At 36.2% G+C, this 14,103-nt stretch overlaps 1 protein-coding gene across 4 annotated transcripts in view; it reads right to left on the bottom strand.

Moving 5' to 3' along the window:
• The window catches only part of CCSER1 (coiled-coil serine rich protein 1), a 610,518-nt gene that overhangs the window by 267,448 nt on the left and 328,967 nt on the right, over positions 1-14,103 (bottom strand). For all 4 annotated transcript variants that reach the window (XM_058839027.1, XM_058839031.1, XM_058839029.1 and 1 more), the window contains exon 8: positions 4,891-4,974. In XM_058839027.1, the coding sequence (XP_058695010.1) occupies positions 4,891-4,974 (84 nt within the window). The remainder of the gene's footprint in view (positions 1-4,890; positions 4,975-14,103) is intronic.

The following is a 14,103-nucleotide window of genomic DNA, read 5'->3' as shown; positions in this document are numbered from 1 at the left end:
GATATTGCCATTTTCACATTCCATGTCTGTCTTGTGGAACTGATTCAGAGAGTAATTACTGCTCAGATAAGCCTCTTCTGGAATATGTGCAATTAATTCTCCTGCAAAAAAGGGGGAAGATGCCTGACACTTTAATAATGTTTAAGTACACCTAATCTATTTCTTTTCTACTCCTAATTTTTCCTAAATATGGTGAAGAGGATTTGGAACTACTTACAAATGCTGGTTCTTATGTAAATTATCCATGGGTCTATAATACCCTCTCATAAAAACAGCCAACATGAAATAATACTACAAACTGAAAGAATGTAAAGCAAATGGGTAATTAGTGTAAAGATTAATCTAGATTTCTTTTTCCAAAAATAAGGACTATTATCCTTTCCAAATGGGAACTATCTAATACCTTTAAAATTCCAAGGACAGCTGTTTTTAAAATGTTGAAAGTAGCCTGGACTAATGAAAATTTCTCTTTTTCACAACAATTCAAAGAATTATTTTCCCCATGTGTTCATGACATTTTTATCTGCATCTCATTCTCTGCCTGTCAAAAGAAGTTGTGATGTTAAGACTGTAAAATTCAAGGGATCTGTACTGGCATAACTACATTTTGAGGTGATTTTTACACTTAACCTAAGTGTCTTTCGTAAATAGTTCATCAGCAGGATTCAAATGCATCTAAGGTTTTCTGTTACACTTCAAAGCTGAATAACAAGTACTCATCTTCACCATACTTCAAAAATTGAGCAATTGGCTAATTGCCCACCATTACTGAAATCAACCTACAGGAAACAACTAAGCTTGCCATTGCCATTGCCCTCCAGGAATACACTGTATTTAGGATACAGCAAATAAATGAACAAATGCGAAAATCTGCTCCTCACCAAAAACAATCACCCATCAACCCCTTCCTCCCAAACCACATCACAAGTCCCATGCCCTCTCAAATAATTTAAGTTTTGGGCAGGGAGATAGAGCTTGTTTATGATTTGAAAAGATGAGAAAAAAAGTTTAACAAATAAAAATAGGGTAGCTGTGTTTTGTTGAGCTAACTCCAGAGGATCTAGTCCTAAAGCAGTAACTTCTGCTTGAGGTAAAGCCCACTTAGGTAGCACTGTACCTCGCTATTCCATAAATGCACCAAGTCCAACATTTGATAAAGAGCCACCTCCACAGCAGAAAAATATCCCCAACAGCTGGCTATAAGGGGGATTAATTTCCTGACCTAACTTTGCCTCCAGTTCCACTCAGAATCCATCCCAACTGCCTCGCTACATTTTTCATTTTGGTGGTACAACATACGACTTAAGTCACACAGGGAATCAAGGTTGAAAGGATAATGTTGTTAAGACTCATTTTTCAGCATGAATGTTGCTGTACCAATGACAGCAATAGAATAAATGTTACTGTAAATAGCAGTCAGTTATTTTTGCCAATACAGCATGAAAATATTTTCTGCTTAAGTCATTCTAAGTGCTCACACTGCAGCGGAAAAAGATCGATTTGGGAAAATATATGTAAAGATGCAGTTGCAAGCTGACTCGGGTATGAGACAGCTGAGGTTTCAAACATCTTCATGCCCAATGAAAACTAAATTATTCATTTATTTTGGTTATTTTAGGGGGAAAAAAAGAAGAAAAGAGAAAAGAAAAGCACATTCCCAGCAGAATGGATATGCTTAATTTGATTTCTTGGATAATATTTTCACAAATGAGTACAGTTTTGAGACAAATGATAGTTTGAAGCCAAATTTTCAATTCCTCCTGAGGTTTACCATTTCCAGGTACCTCTAGAACAGGTTTGGGTGCCCGACATTTCCAAAGCAGGCATTTTTCAGGAGATAATGGAAGCGTGGAAAAATTAATTCCACTTCCTTACCAACCTGTATTTATTTCTCCAAAGACAGACACACTTCTGGTGACAAAGGGAGACAACATAAATTAATCACTAAAAAAGAGAACAAACAAAAAATCTGAGACTATTCTGTTCTTCTTTTTTTTACTAGGAGGTAGATGATGGCTCCTTCCAGTTTATCCTTTCTACCTGAGTATTGTAGCTGAGCATCTAAACCCCTATTTTCATTTCTCTAGTATTTAGCCTTTTCTCCATAAAAAAGGTATGTAACAATTACAAGTTCTGAAGCTTCCTCAGCTCAACTCAAGGTTTCCTTCATAATGCACTCTAATGAGGTAGAAATGCTTTTTTAAAAAGTATTTAAAAATTAGGAAAAAAAAACAGCAGAGGGGAAAACTACTAGAAAAGTCTAGAAAATCTAGAGGAAAACAAGAAGCAAAAGCTCCCAGAGAGCCAAGATTTACTGAAGCTCACTTTCAGTTAGCTGAAGAGTTTTGCTGTAAAACCAGCTAAGCAAGGGTTTTACATCTACATGCAAACATTCAACTTGAATGCTGGAAAGTACAGATTTTCACGTACTTCTCAAGAAGCACAAAACTGACTCCTACTCAAATCAATTTTTATGTGCTATTTTTGAATTAGCATTATGATGCCATGATTTCAAGACAGGCAAGTTGCATTTACAAATTTTATATTTCCATATTCAGAGTGACAAAGGGAACATAGGCTGCCCCAAGACACAAGAACAAAAGTTCTAGTTTTCTATTAAGTGAAAATAGTCTATGCCTGTAATAAATTGCAGCAATGTGAAATCATGCACAGTTTCATTAGCCAAAAATGACTGCTCTTAAGTTGTGTAAACAATCACTTTCAAAATATTTAGTCTTAATAAATAAGTCTTACAAACACATAAGTAAACATAGCAATTGCAGTATATTAAAGCATGTTTCACATCAATTTTAGGTGAATTTTATGCAAGCAAGGAAAACATTATCAGAATTTCCTGGAAATCATTAAAAATTTAATTCAATTTTAACAGCTCTAAGAGACAGCTTACTTTCCCTCAAGAGTGCACTGCGAAAAGTTTCTAAGAGCATCTCACACAATCAGGAGCCAACTTCATGAAGTGCCTCGGTGGCAGAACCCAGGGCACCTCCAGAAAAGGGGCACTGGATGTGCAGTATTGCAGAAGATGCAGTAGAGATTTAAAAAGTACATCTATGACTGTACTTAGACAACTCAAAAAAACCCAACAAAAACCAAACCCAAAAAATAAAAACCCACACCACAAAAAAAACAACAAGTACTTTTTTTCCTATGTTGTAGGTACCTAGTCATTTTTTTTTCTAGGTTTCATAAACTAAAATAGTTTTTGTCGTATTCACTTTCCAACCTGGCTTTATTCAGTTCAATCAGGAGTAAACCAGTTCCGCTGAGTCCTTTCAAAGCTTAATGTCAAATGACTAAACATGGTCTCAATAATCCCACCTGCACTCCTTTACAAGACTTAGAGTGTCAAAACTGAAGTCAATCATGGATACAAAATTTGTATAATGGATTAAATCCATGATACTTTCAATCATACAGAAATCCTTATTTCATGGTCCTGGGAAGTTGTACTTTTTGTCTATTTTGACAGTTCCTTGTGGGTCTTTTTTTCTTCAAATGTCGTATGTACAAATGAACTTTGGCAACAGTTAACAGCAAATGAGCTACAGCTCCCTGTATCAATATGGGTAATTTTACACTGACAAAATTGTCCACCAGTTAAATAGCATATGTTCTGAACTAGACAGATATAAAATTAATGCTCCAGGATTGTGGAGAAGCTTGATGCACCCTGTGTCCCATTTTGTCATTTAATTTTAGATAATAATTACACAATACATCATTTCTTAATGTAGCCAAATACAAAGCAAAGAATATTGATGATGTGTATTTTTTTTGCAGATGCTAATATAGCAAAGAAATTTTTCACTCTTGGGCAGGATTACATTTTTCCCATGGAACCTGAAATTCAGTTATTTGGCATAAAAGTGTACTCCTGCTTTTAGTGAGTATCAAAAAACGCAGTAATAGCTAGACCTGAATTAATTTTGTTTGAGTTCTGAGCTGGCAGGAGAGGCACAAGAGAGAAAGGCACAAAAAACACTGAGGTAGATCAGCTAATTAAGATCTAATTAGGGAAAAAATCCCTTGTCCCAAAGGGTGCTTAGACAAAATCTTAGGTGCCACACAGCTGCAGCTTTCATGGAAGGAATGTATGTGCTGAATGTCCTCCTGAATGTGGTGACCCTACAGGATTTCTCTGCAGTGTTTAAGTTCTCTGCTGTGAGAGCGGAGGTGGAAACTCCCTCTCTATTTAAAAATACTGAAAACATCCATGCTTTAATCACATTCCATCAGAAAAAGAATCTTAAAATTCTGTTATAACGAACAGCCTTAACAATACAATAAAACACATTTTCATGTGCTTAGTTTTTTTTAATCACTGTATCACTTATTTAACTTCAGTCACTGGAAAATATTTTGCCAATCCTTAAAGCAGCAGTAGCCAAGCATTACTAGCTCATATGCTAAGGAAAGGTACAGCAAGTGTAAGAATATTTCTTATTTTATGCAAAGACATCTATTATGGAGAAAAAAATGTATTTAATTTTCTACTAAAGGATCTCAAAGATGTGAGAAGCAGCTCATGGAAAAAGTAGTGACAGTTTATCAGGCATGTGCATGGCCCTTCAAGATTGCTGGCACATGTGCTTATCTGCTTCTGATCAGACAACTGTCAACACAATCTCTTCAAAGAAGCCTTTACAAGCAGTGAACCTAGACAGTAGCCACTTCAGAGGCTGACAAGTCCCTAGAAAAGTACAGTCAGTGTTATCAGTGTTTAGCTGAATGATTAACATAGCCTTAGGCTAGTAATTCTATAGCAGGTGTGAAACTGTGTATCTTTAATTTCAGGTCTTGGAGTTACATTATCAGGTAAATGAACCCAAAACCACCACCAAAACTCCCCCCATTGCTTCTCTCGCTTACCAGCTCCTCACGAAGCTGGGCTATGAGTTCGTCTCTCTCCTTCAGCTGCAGCTTCAGCAGTGAGCATTCATCTTTTATTCCATCCTAGAAAAACATCAAAAGAGATGTTATAATAGGCTTAACGCTTCTACTTTGCTCATGACAAGAAAAGGCTGTTTCACATAGTGTGAGATAATTACATTCAAATAATGAAACTCAATTTTCCTTTGTCATGTGTGGTATTTTCAATAACATTTTCTAAGTTGCAGCATAAACAAATTAATGTATCCAAAGACATTGCATAGAAATTTGAATAGCTCCCTGCACAGAAGTCCATTTCATTGTTTCCTGAATCTTTTAACTCTTTTTACTGAAGATCCTATCAGGTTATTCCTCCTCATTTGAGAAACAGCTATGAAATGTTGTATTTTTTATCATACAAAACAACATTAGAGAAATATCAATTTAGAGCATTATTGCAGAGATGTTGATCTTGGAGAGATGAGAAAGAGCACAACAGACACACACAGGCAAAGGAAAACACCCTCTCCATCTTTTGTCCCACATCAGGTAAACCAGCAGCAGTTCTGGTATTAACTGGGGGAGGAAAGAATACAGTTACCACTTAGTGAAATAATCACTGTAAGTCAATTTGACCTACACAAAAGTGACCCTAATAGCTAAAACTTTAGCCAAACCCATGTCCAGGAGATAGGCTGCAAGCAGTCCCCAGGAAATCTCATGAGTTCATGTAAGTCTCAACATCATATTTGAAGAAGAAATATCAATCATGTAGTTTTCTGTTGTTCTGATAGACATCCCAGATGATAAACTCAATTCACAGACAGAAATGTTATAAACTAAAAACCTAGCAAACTAACCAGCCATCTAGCTGGTTATACAGCTGTAGCTGAAGAACTCTATTTTCACATCCTTCTAGCAGGGAAACATTTAGTTTGGGAACTTTATTAATCTGGAGTATTATTATTGAAATTAAAAAAAACAATGTAAACCCACAATACATATATGACAAGAAAACTTTTGGAAATCTGGTGGTACATTCACAACACTTATTGTGAAAATAAAAAAAAACTAGACCTCTAGTTATCAGCTAATAACAGCGTAAGAGTGCAGAAATTATTTTGATTGTGTAGAGTTAAGAGGTGTAAAGGGCATAGCCAATATGATAAACTTGCACTCTGCCAGTACTAATGTGTTTGTAAATCCAAATAAACACAGAAATACAGGACAAAAATAGTAGAGTGTGATCCCATTTTCCTCACAAAAAAAGTTGTTATTATTATCTTTCAAAGTAATTATATTGCTCATCATCTCCTCTAACAGAATTGGAAGAAGAAACAAGACACACATCAATATTGCAAATATTTAAAACAACTGCAATAGAAAGAGTTACACCATTTCTGGCCACTTACACACTACTTCAGTGCTACTATAGATCTTCTGAAAGATACAAACTTAGAAAAAAGCCAGAACTCACATTATTTCTGTTAGGGAAAAACTCATGGAAGTTTTCTCAATTACATGCTATAGAAGCATTTTACCATCTACTAGGAGATTGATGTTTAGGCACATTAGCTGAAAATAAAATTTTAGCGAGTGCCAGAATACAGCCCGCAGCACTGAATATGCTATTAGTACATGTTTAACATTACTGTTAGCCAAAATATCTGCTTCTAAAAAAATATGGTTTTAAGTATCAGCAACTATTATTTTATCAAAATGAGGTCTTTATCTAACAAAATGGTTTTAAAAACAGTGTGGCATTAGCTACGGTACCTCAAATTTTTGTTACATTGTTCTGAGTTCTTTTTGCCAGCACAGCTTTACACTGTTGCTACCTTTTGAATTTCTACTTTTTAACTTAGAATAAAACAGTTCAATACACAGTGGAGAAAGAAAAGCATCAAGGTCCCATAGTCAAGACTATTTCAAAAAGATCTTCTGGAAAGTATACCCAAGAAAATACAGCAATGAGGCCTTGTAACAGCGTGCCTCAACCACAGCAGGAAAGATTTTTGAGATGAGCTTTGGCACTAGGTTTTGTCTAAAAGGCGAAGCAGAACTCCCTTGGACTAGTGAGAGCCTGAAGAAAGATTCTGCCCCACAGAGCTTCCAAAGACTTAAAACCTCTCCTGGCAAAAAGCAGTCGAGCAGCCAGCTGGATCTTCCTCACGTGTGCAAGGCACAGTTCTCCAGGCACTTAACTTCCATATTCCGTGCAACAATTGTCACATAAAATTTGGACTGTAACTATCCTTAGAGCTTGGAGAAAAGCATGTAGGGCTAAGGTTTTTCCCTTGCATTGCTTCATTTCAGCACAACTCTGATGCACACTTCCAGTGGGACGTGGTGCTTGGAAATCAGTGCACAGCATTATCAACTCCTTATTATCAATGTGCAGGCTACCATGGCCTTGTAAAAGAGCACTCCGCAATTTCTGCAGTACTTGAGACTCTTAGGTTTGGACTCCACAATGATTTTGGCTGAGGTAGAGTTAACTTTCTTCACAGCAGCTTGTATGGCACTGTGGATTTGATTTGGTCTGGAAGCAGTGTTGATAACACAGAGATTATTGTGGTTTTTCCAAGCAGCAATTACACAGCGTCAAAGCCTTTTCTGCTCCCCGTGCTGCTGCTGCAGTGAGGAGAGAGGGGCGGCACAAAGGAGCTGGGAGGGGACACAGCCAAAACAGCCAACCGATCCAAGGAACATTCCATAAAATATGGCATCATGATGGGTACATAAAGCAAGGGAAAGAAAGAGGAAGGAGTGATGGTGCTCATCTTCCCAAATCACCACTACACACAATAGAGCCCTGCTTTCTTGGAGCAGCAAGATAGCTGTTTGTTGTTGAATGCAGAGCAGAATTAGGATTTTATAATCTCATTTTGCTGCACAGTATCTGCAAAAGCATCAATCTTTCTTCAAATGCAAAAGCGTGAATAAAAGAAAGAAAACACATTGTCAAGCATTGACTGCAAAGAGGTTTGGGCAATTTCAATATCCCATACACCTGTCTGAATGTAGCACTAACAGAATAAAAAATGCTGCGGAAAAACTATTGCAAAAACACTGAATATAGACCCTCCAGAAAATAACTACTGAAAGCTATGGCAGGAGAAGAGGCTTGGAAAATCCTTTTGTCATGCATGAACCAAAATATTTCAGTGAAGGATTGTGTGAATGATATCGAAGAAATCACGTTACTGAAAGGTGTGGAAGGCAGCAAAAACTGGTGGAATGCTGCGCTATTCATTAGTCTGTGGGCAAACAGCAATGTATATCTGATAGTGTGAATTCAGGAATGGATCATTTCTACTCCTTAGGAGGTCTGAAATGCTTCATTATCTGCTGAGAAACTATAATACAGGGCAAAGCTGCTGTGAAAAGACCAAAAATTTTTTTAAGAAAAGCTTCTCAAGGTGAATGAGAAATGGCAGACACAGTCTGATGGGGATTTATAGTAAAAAACACAACAACAAAATAAAGCCCAAACCCAAACCTCCCAAAAAACCCAGTAATGCCACCTAATGAATTGTCACAGCAACAGATCATGAAGAGGAAATAACTTGAAAAGGATGGCCTGCTTTTAGGAAAGCATGCACTCAGTGTATGCTAAATCTACACTGCAATTACTAAGCTGAAAAAAAAACATTTCCCTCATAAAGTAGGGCTTTCTAAATAGGATTTGAATACTCTGGGGCTGTGAGAGCTGGCCTCTTAGCTATCTCCACATTCTAATAGATAACTGACCATGTATTCCTTTGTTTAGAAAAATAAGCCAAATTATAGTGCTGGCATGACCACATTTGCAAAATATGTCTGCTCCTTACAATATTCATAGAGTGTAAAAGAGCAGACTGTTATATAAATGGCGTTCAGAAGCCAACTAAAAGCAATTAAATGCCCACAGATATAAAAGTCTGCTAGGTGACATTTACTCTTGTATTTACTGGACCAATACCCTCTGCCACTTTGATTTCTTATGTTTCTGCAAAATGAGTTTCTGCCAATATTTTATCAAGGCTACCAGTCCAATAAGAACATGAGTACTATGAAATTATCAGTCCAAATAATTCAATCTATGCTCTAGGCATGTTTTCAGAAGCTACTCATACACACTTTAGCTTTCAGGCCATTTTGCAGAGCTTAATAAATTATATATACTATATATTACATTGTCATTATTATTCTCATTGTTTTTTATGAATGCTGTTCATTATTTTATTAAGAAAAAAAGGGTAATAATTCTGCTTTCAATTGTAGTAAGCATGTCCATGACTCTGGAAATGCTTGATAAAAAGTCAATTAACACCTCATTGTTAAAGAGAACTGTCAGACAGTATAATCTGTAAATAGTACATCTTCAATCTATTTTTATTTTATTAAATATAGATAATCAAAGCAAGTTTTGCAGACTAAATTCCAAGTGTATTTCATAAAAATGCAGAAGTACCTGTGTGCAAAAAGCTATCTATCATTTTCCTCACTTGTATCCCCTGATACTTAAACAATCCACTATTTAGGTGCAAGTTCATGATAGATCTGCTGTTATTATTGCATACACTTATGGTCAGAATATTCTTCAAATTATCACCCTTTTAGTTATTTTCAGCTGCTAGCTATGACAGTGATTGCTATCTCTCAGCGCCAGTATTTTCCTATTTTAGTTTAATTCTGCTCATTCGGGAAAATAATAGCAAATCTGTTTCTCCTCATATCAGGTCACAAGATGAAAAACTGTGCTATGTGTGAAGACAGCTGCAGCAGGTTATGCATAAGTGCCAAAAAGAATAATCATTTTAATTTGAAAACCTACGTTATATTTCTTCATGCTTTGGAACAAAGAGGCATGACGTGCTTACTGTAATCAAAGTGCTATAAACAGAACTAACCAAGTATTCTGGAAGATAAATTTGGTGCTTTTCCTCTGATACTAAACAGAATACATTTCCAAAGAAATACCATAAAATTAGAATATAATAAAACTCATTTGATAAATGTGCTGAATTTCAGATGCTAAATAGATTGTTTACCAACTTGGTACTGCAAAAAACAATAAACACTTAGAATATAGTGTCTTAAGAAATAACCCTGGAATAAATAAAACTAAGAAATTTAAAACTGAACATCAGGTCCAGAAAGGCACACAAATGCTGCAACAGTTGAAGCTTCCTCCAAGTTATGCATTAAGCAGATGTATGCATTAAAATTAAAAAATTTCTGGATAACTGTCTAGAACATTCAGAGAAAACACAAGGTTTAACACACACAGTATTTTTCTGTGAACAGCATAGGAATCTAGACTCAGGATTGTGGGTATCTTCTATGGTTCACTTTATACCACCTGAAAAGCAACAAGTAGTTTTGTGGATCTCAGATGAAATTTGCAGAGGAGCGCTAGTATCTTTCTCCTAAGACACCACTTGTGTTAACATGTTTTACAAAAGGAAGAGCATCTACCTATTTGAGATTACATAAGCAGACTGCTGGATATTACAGACCATGTTTTTAGTAATCAGTTTTCAGTCAGACCATGAGTACTTGCAGTGTTCATTGTTACTCTTGTTTTAATGAGTCTTAAAGACCCTAAGATTAGCAGGGAGACCAATTCTGCATTATTTGTTTCAAGTGTCAAAATGAAGTCACTGCTCTGGTCCCTGCTGTAAGTACACCATAGCACCTCACGTACACAAGTGTGTCTTTTCCCATTATGTGCTCTCTTCTAGCTCTACCTACAGATCACTTCGTATCTGTTGTATCAATTCCTTTCAATCACACCAGGAGAGAAATGATTTGGCTGGCTGCATTTCTTCACATGTGCAAGGCACATTGATTTTGTTCCTTTGGCTCATCTGCTGTTTTGGTGCCTTGCCAGACCAGTTAGTCTTGGCTGGAGTCCCAACGACGCTCCCAAAGAGCATCCCTGCTGACTGCAGGCAATGGCCACACTTAACTTGCCTGCTTCTCATGTCACACTGCCCTGACAGCTGTTGCTGAGGCCCAGAACAAGGGTGAGAGCACGTCCTTGCTTCAGAAATTCCCATTAAAACATAACACAACATCCCAGAGCCATCTCCCACGACCACCTTGACCCAGCATATGCAGTGTCACTCCAAGTTACCCTTCCATTAGGAAAACCACAAATAAATAAAATCCTTAATCAACTTTGTAAACCGTGTTCATGTCAGAAAAAGACATCATTCCACACAGCTCCAGTATTTAAATGACACTTCTAAAGGAACAGCTCTCTACTTCGTTTCTTGATCAGGAAATCAAATGGAGTTTGGGGATCACAGGATCTGATCTTCTAATGATAAATAAGGGTGATTAACCCTAAAAAAAAGACCTATGCAATACTATAACAAGTTCAGTTACATGTCAATAAATATTTTACTGGGTGAATTAGGGCAGTTATATCAATTTAAATACTAGAATTCAATTGATAGCCTACTGTGAAGGTAACACTCAAAGAAGCTATATAGACTATGCTACTTTGACTTCAGACATTTATGAGTAAAAAGCCAAATTAACAGTGTTTTCTTCATAGTGAGCCAATTCTGTTAACTCTGAAATACAGATTGAGCAAATTGATTTTGATTTTTTTTTTACTCCAGTTGAAATTTTCTCTCTTTCTGAGTGATAATAAAAAACATTAAGTTTAAAAGAATGAAGCTTGATTAATAAACTGTAGAACATAAAAACTGAATGATTATACCAGGTGAAGCCCAAGAAATAACCTAATCATGAATAGCAGCCAAGAGTATAACAAAAGAGATGAATGAATTCTTCCCAATATAATCAATCCACCTATTCTCCTTTTATGGCCAGAATTCACATACACAGTACAATGTCTCCTTTGGTGATATCCCTAAATAAATTCTACATTCATGTAGAGAAAACAAGTGAAACAAAACCCCTTAAACTTTTTCTGGTTTTCAGCCCGCTGTGGAACAATGTCATTGTTCCTGTTTCCTTAAGACAAGACAGGAGTATTTCCTATTCATCTCCTCCATGACTTCCATTGTTTTATAAATCCACATGTGTACTGCCTAACTACTGTTATCTCTGTTTGAAGCTAGCAAATATCTTATTCCTTACATAGGACATCCTGTATCTCTGATCAAAACTTATCCTCCACTCTTCCCAGTTGGATTGTGTCATTCCTTTGAACCAGGTAATCAGGATTCTACTAAGAATAAATGTAGTGTGATGAAATTTTTCTTCAGCATTTCAAACTCCATTTGAATTCCGATTATTCTGGACCTTCTAGAAGCAGAATTCTTCCTTTAATAAATGACTACTTATGTCTTTTGTACTGTACACCTAATCTGCCATTAATCCAAAAGAAGACTTTTCTACTCATCTTCTTAGTTTTTAAAAGCCCTTGATGAAGGGCTTTGTTGAAAGGTTTTTGGAAATTGATTAAACTACAGAAAACAGATCACCCTTACTCGCATGCATGACTCTTCCAGCAGACTTCTGAGGTCTGACTAAAATCTCAGGTAGTCAGCTCTGCTCTTCCCCCTTTATTACATTCATTCATGGTCCAAGCAAATCTGTTTTCCAGAACACTTTCTACTAGTTTAACCAGTAACAAACTCAAAACAAAAGAACTGTTTTAAATAAACCCAACAAACAAAAAAAAACCCCACCAAACAAAACGCTGACATTCAGCAACAAAGACCAGAGCAATAGAGAGCAGGCAGGAGTTAGCAGTTCAACAATTTCTCAGATCAGTCTCAGAATGAGTAGCTGGTGCAAGAGATTTCCTATTCTCTGCTGTTCCATTACTATATTCTCAGATATCAAACTGGCATCTCAAGACTCATTCCTCGGATTACTTCCCCCAGTGCTGCGGTGCATCTATTGGTGTGGAAACAAACACCACATTTTTAATTATACTTTTTCTTCACTATAGTATTTTTTGCCAAAAAGTGCTTCCTTAACCACTGTTTTTCTTCCAGCATTGCAAATTCTCTGGAAGACCTCATTGCACTTACTAATTTGACAAAAGGCTTCTGTAATCAGGGTGGGGTTTTGTTTGTTTGTAATCATATGTTTAGAATTTTAATATTGTCCTATCAACTCTCATTATCATCAGGGATAAAATATTCATATCTATTTTTTTCCCTAATACCAAATCAGCAAAACCAAAACCTCTTCACACTTTTACAGACAAACAACCTTATTAATCATGTAATACACATAGCCTGTGTTACAAGAAAAAATACTCATAAAATCGATAACTTTGTGCAAATATAATTTAATTTACAATGGAAATGCAGCCACTTTTCAATTTGTATGTCAGTTTCTTTCCACCAAGCAGCATGATAGAAAATGTTCAGGCCAAAAAAGTAAAGTAAAAATATCTGCCAACCTGCAGCATTTTGCAGAAGTTTCATTATTTTCATTTACCAGTAAATGTATTTCTTCATATTTGGAGAAAATGACCTAAACAAAACCTCATTTGTCTAAACAGAAGGAGACAAGTCCAAATTGGATCCTGGCTGCCCTGTGAGTCGATCAATAGAAAAGTTTCTCCTAGCTCCAACACGGCACAGGCCACTAAGCTCAAATATCCCCTGAATCCACTGCAGTATTCTACTATCAGCTTGTATATGTGATACAATTTTCACCATTTTATGCTTAATTCAATATATCAGCTTTAAAACATTCTTTGTCCTGCCTCCTGAAATCACAAGAAAATTTCAGAGAGGAGGAAAGGGAAGTGTTATGAAATAGTGACTTTGGTTCTTCCAGTTGTGAGGAAAAACGCGACAAAACAACATCTTGTGTGCAAAGAGGACAGAATATATATTTTTTTTATTTTACTATTACTGCTTTTAAAGCCAAATCAAGTTTTTCTTTAGGATCTGAATAAAAATATATAAAAATAACTTTAGATTGATGAGGATGATTCAGGGAAGAAAGCGATGAATATGTTTTTAGATCTTCCAAGTACATTAGAATTAACAGAAGTAATCTTATTAAACGCTCTCAAGAGTGTAAGAAAGGAGAAGAGATCCAGCCAGCTCTGATTGAAGTTATAAATTTTAAAATAATGTGTCATTCCAGGAAAGTCTAGGATCACATACACAAATGCTTGCATGCATGGATATCATCTGCAAAGTACAAATAACTTTTCTTTGACCATCTTTGAGTACAGCAGCCTAACTAATTTATTCCAAAATGTTCCCTAGATCCAACATG

The sequence above is a fragment of the Poecile atricapillus genome, chromosome 4, assembly GCF_030490865.1.
Source record: "Poecile atricapillus isolate bPoeAtr1 chromosome 4, bPoeAtr1.hap1, whole genome shotgun sequence".
NCBI lineage: Eukaryota > Metazoa > Chordata > Aves > Passeriformes > Paridae > Poecile > Poecile atricapillus.
The sequence above is the reverse complement of the archived record's forward strand: the minus strand, read 5'-3'. Positions and strand labels throughout refer to the sequence as shown.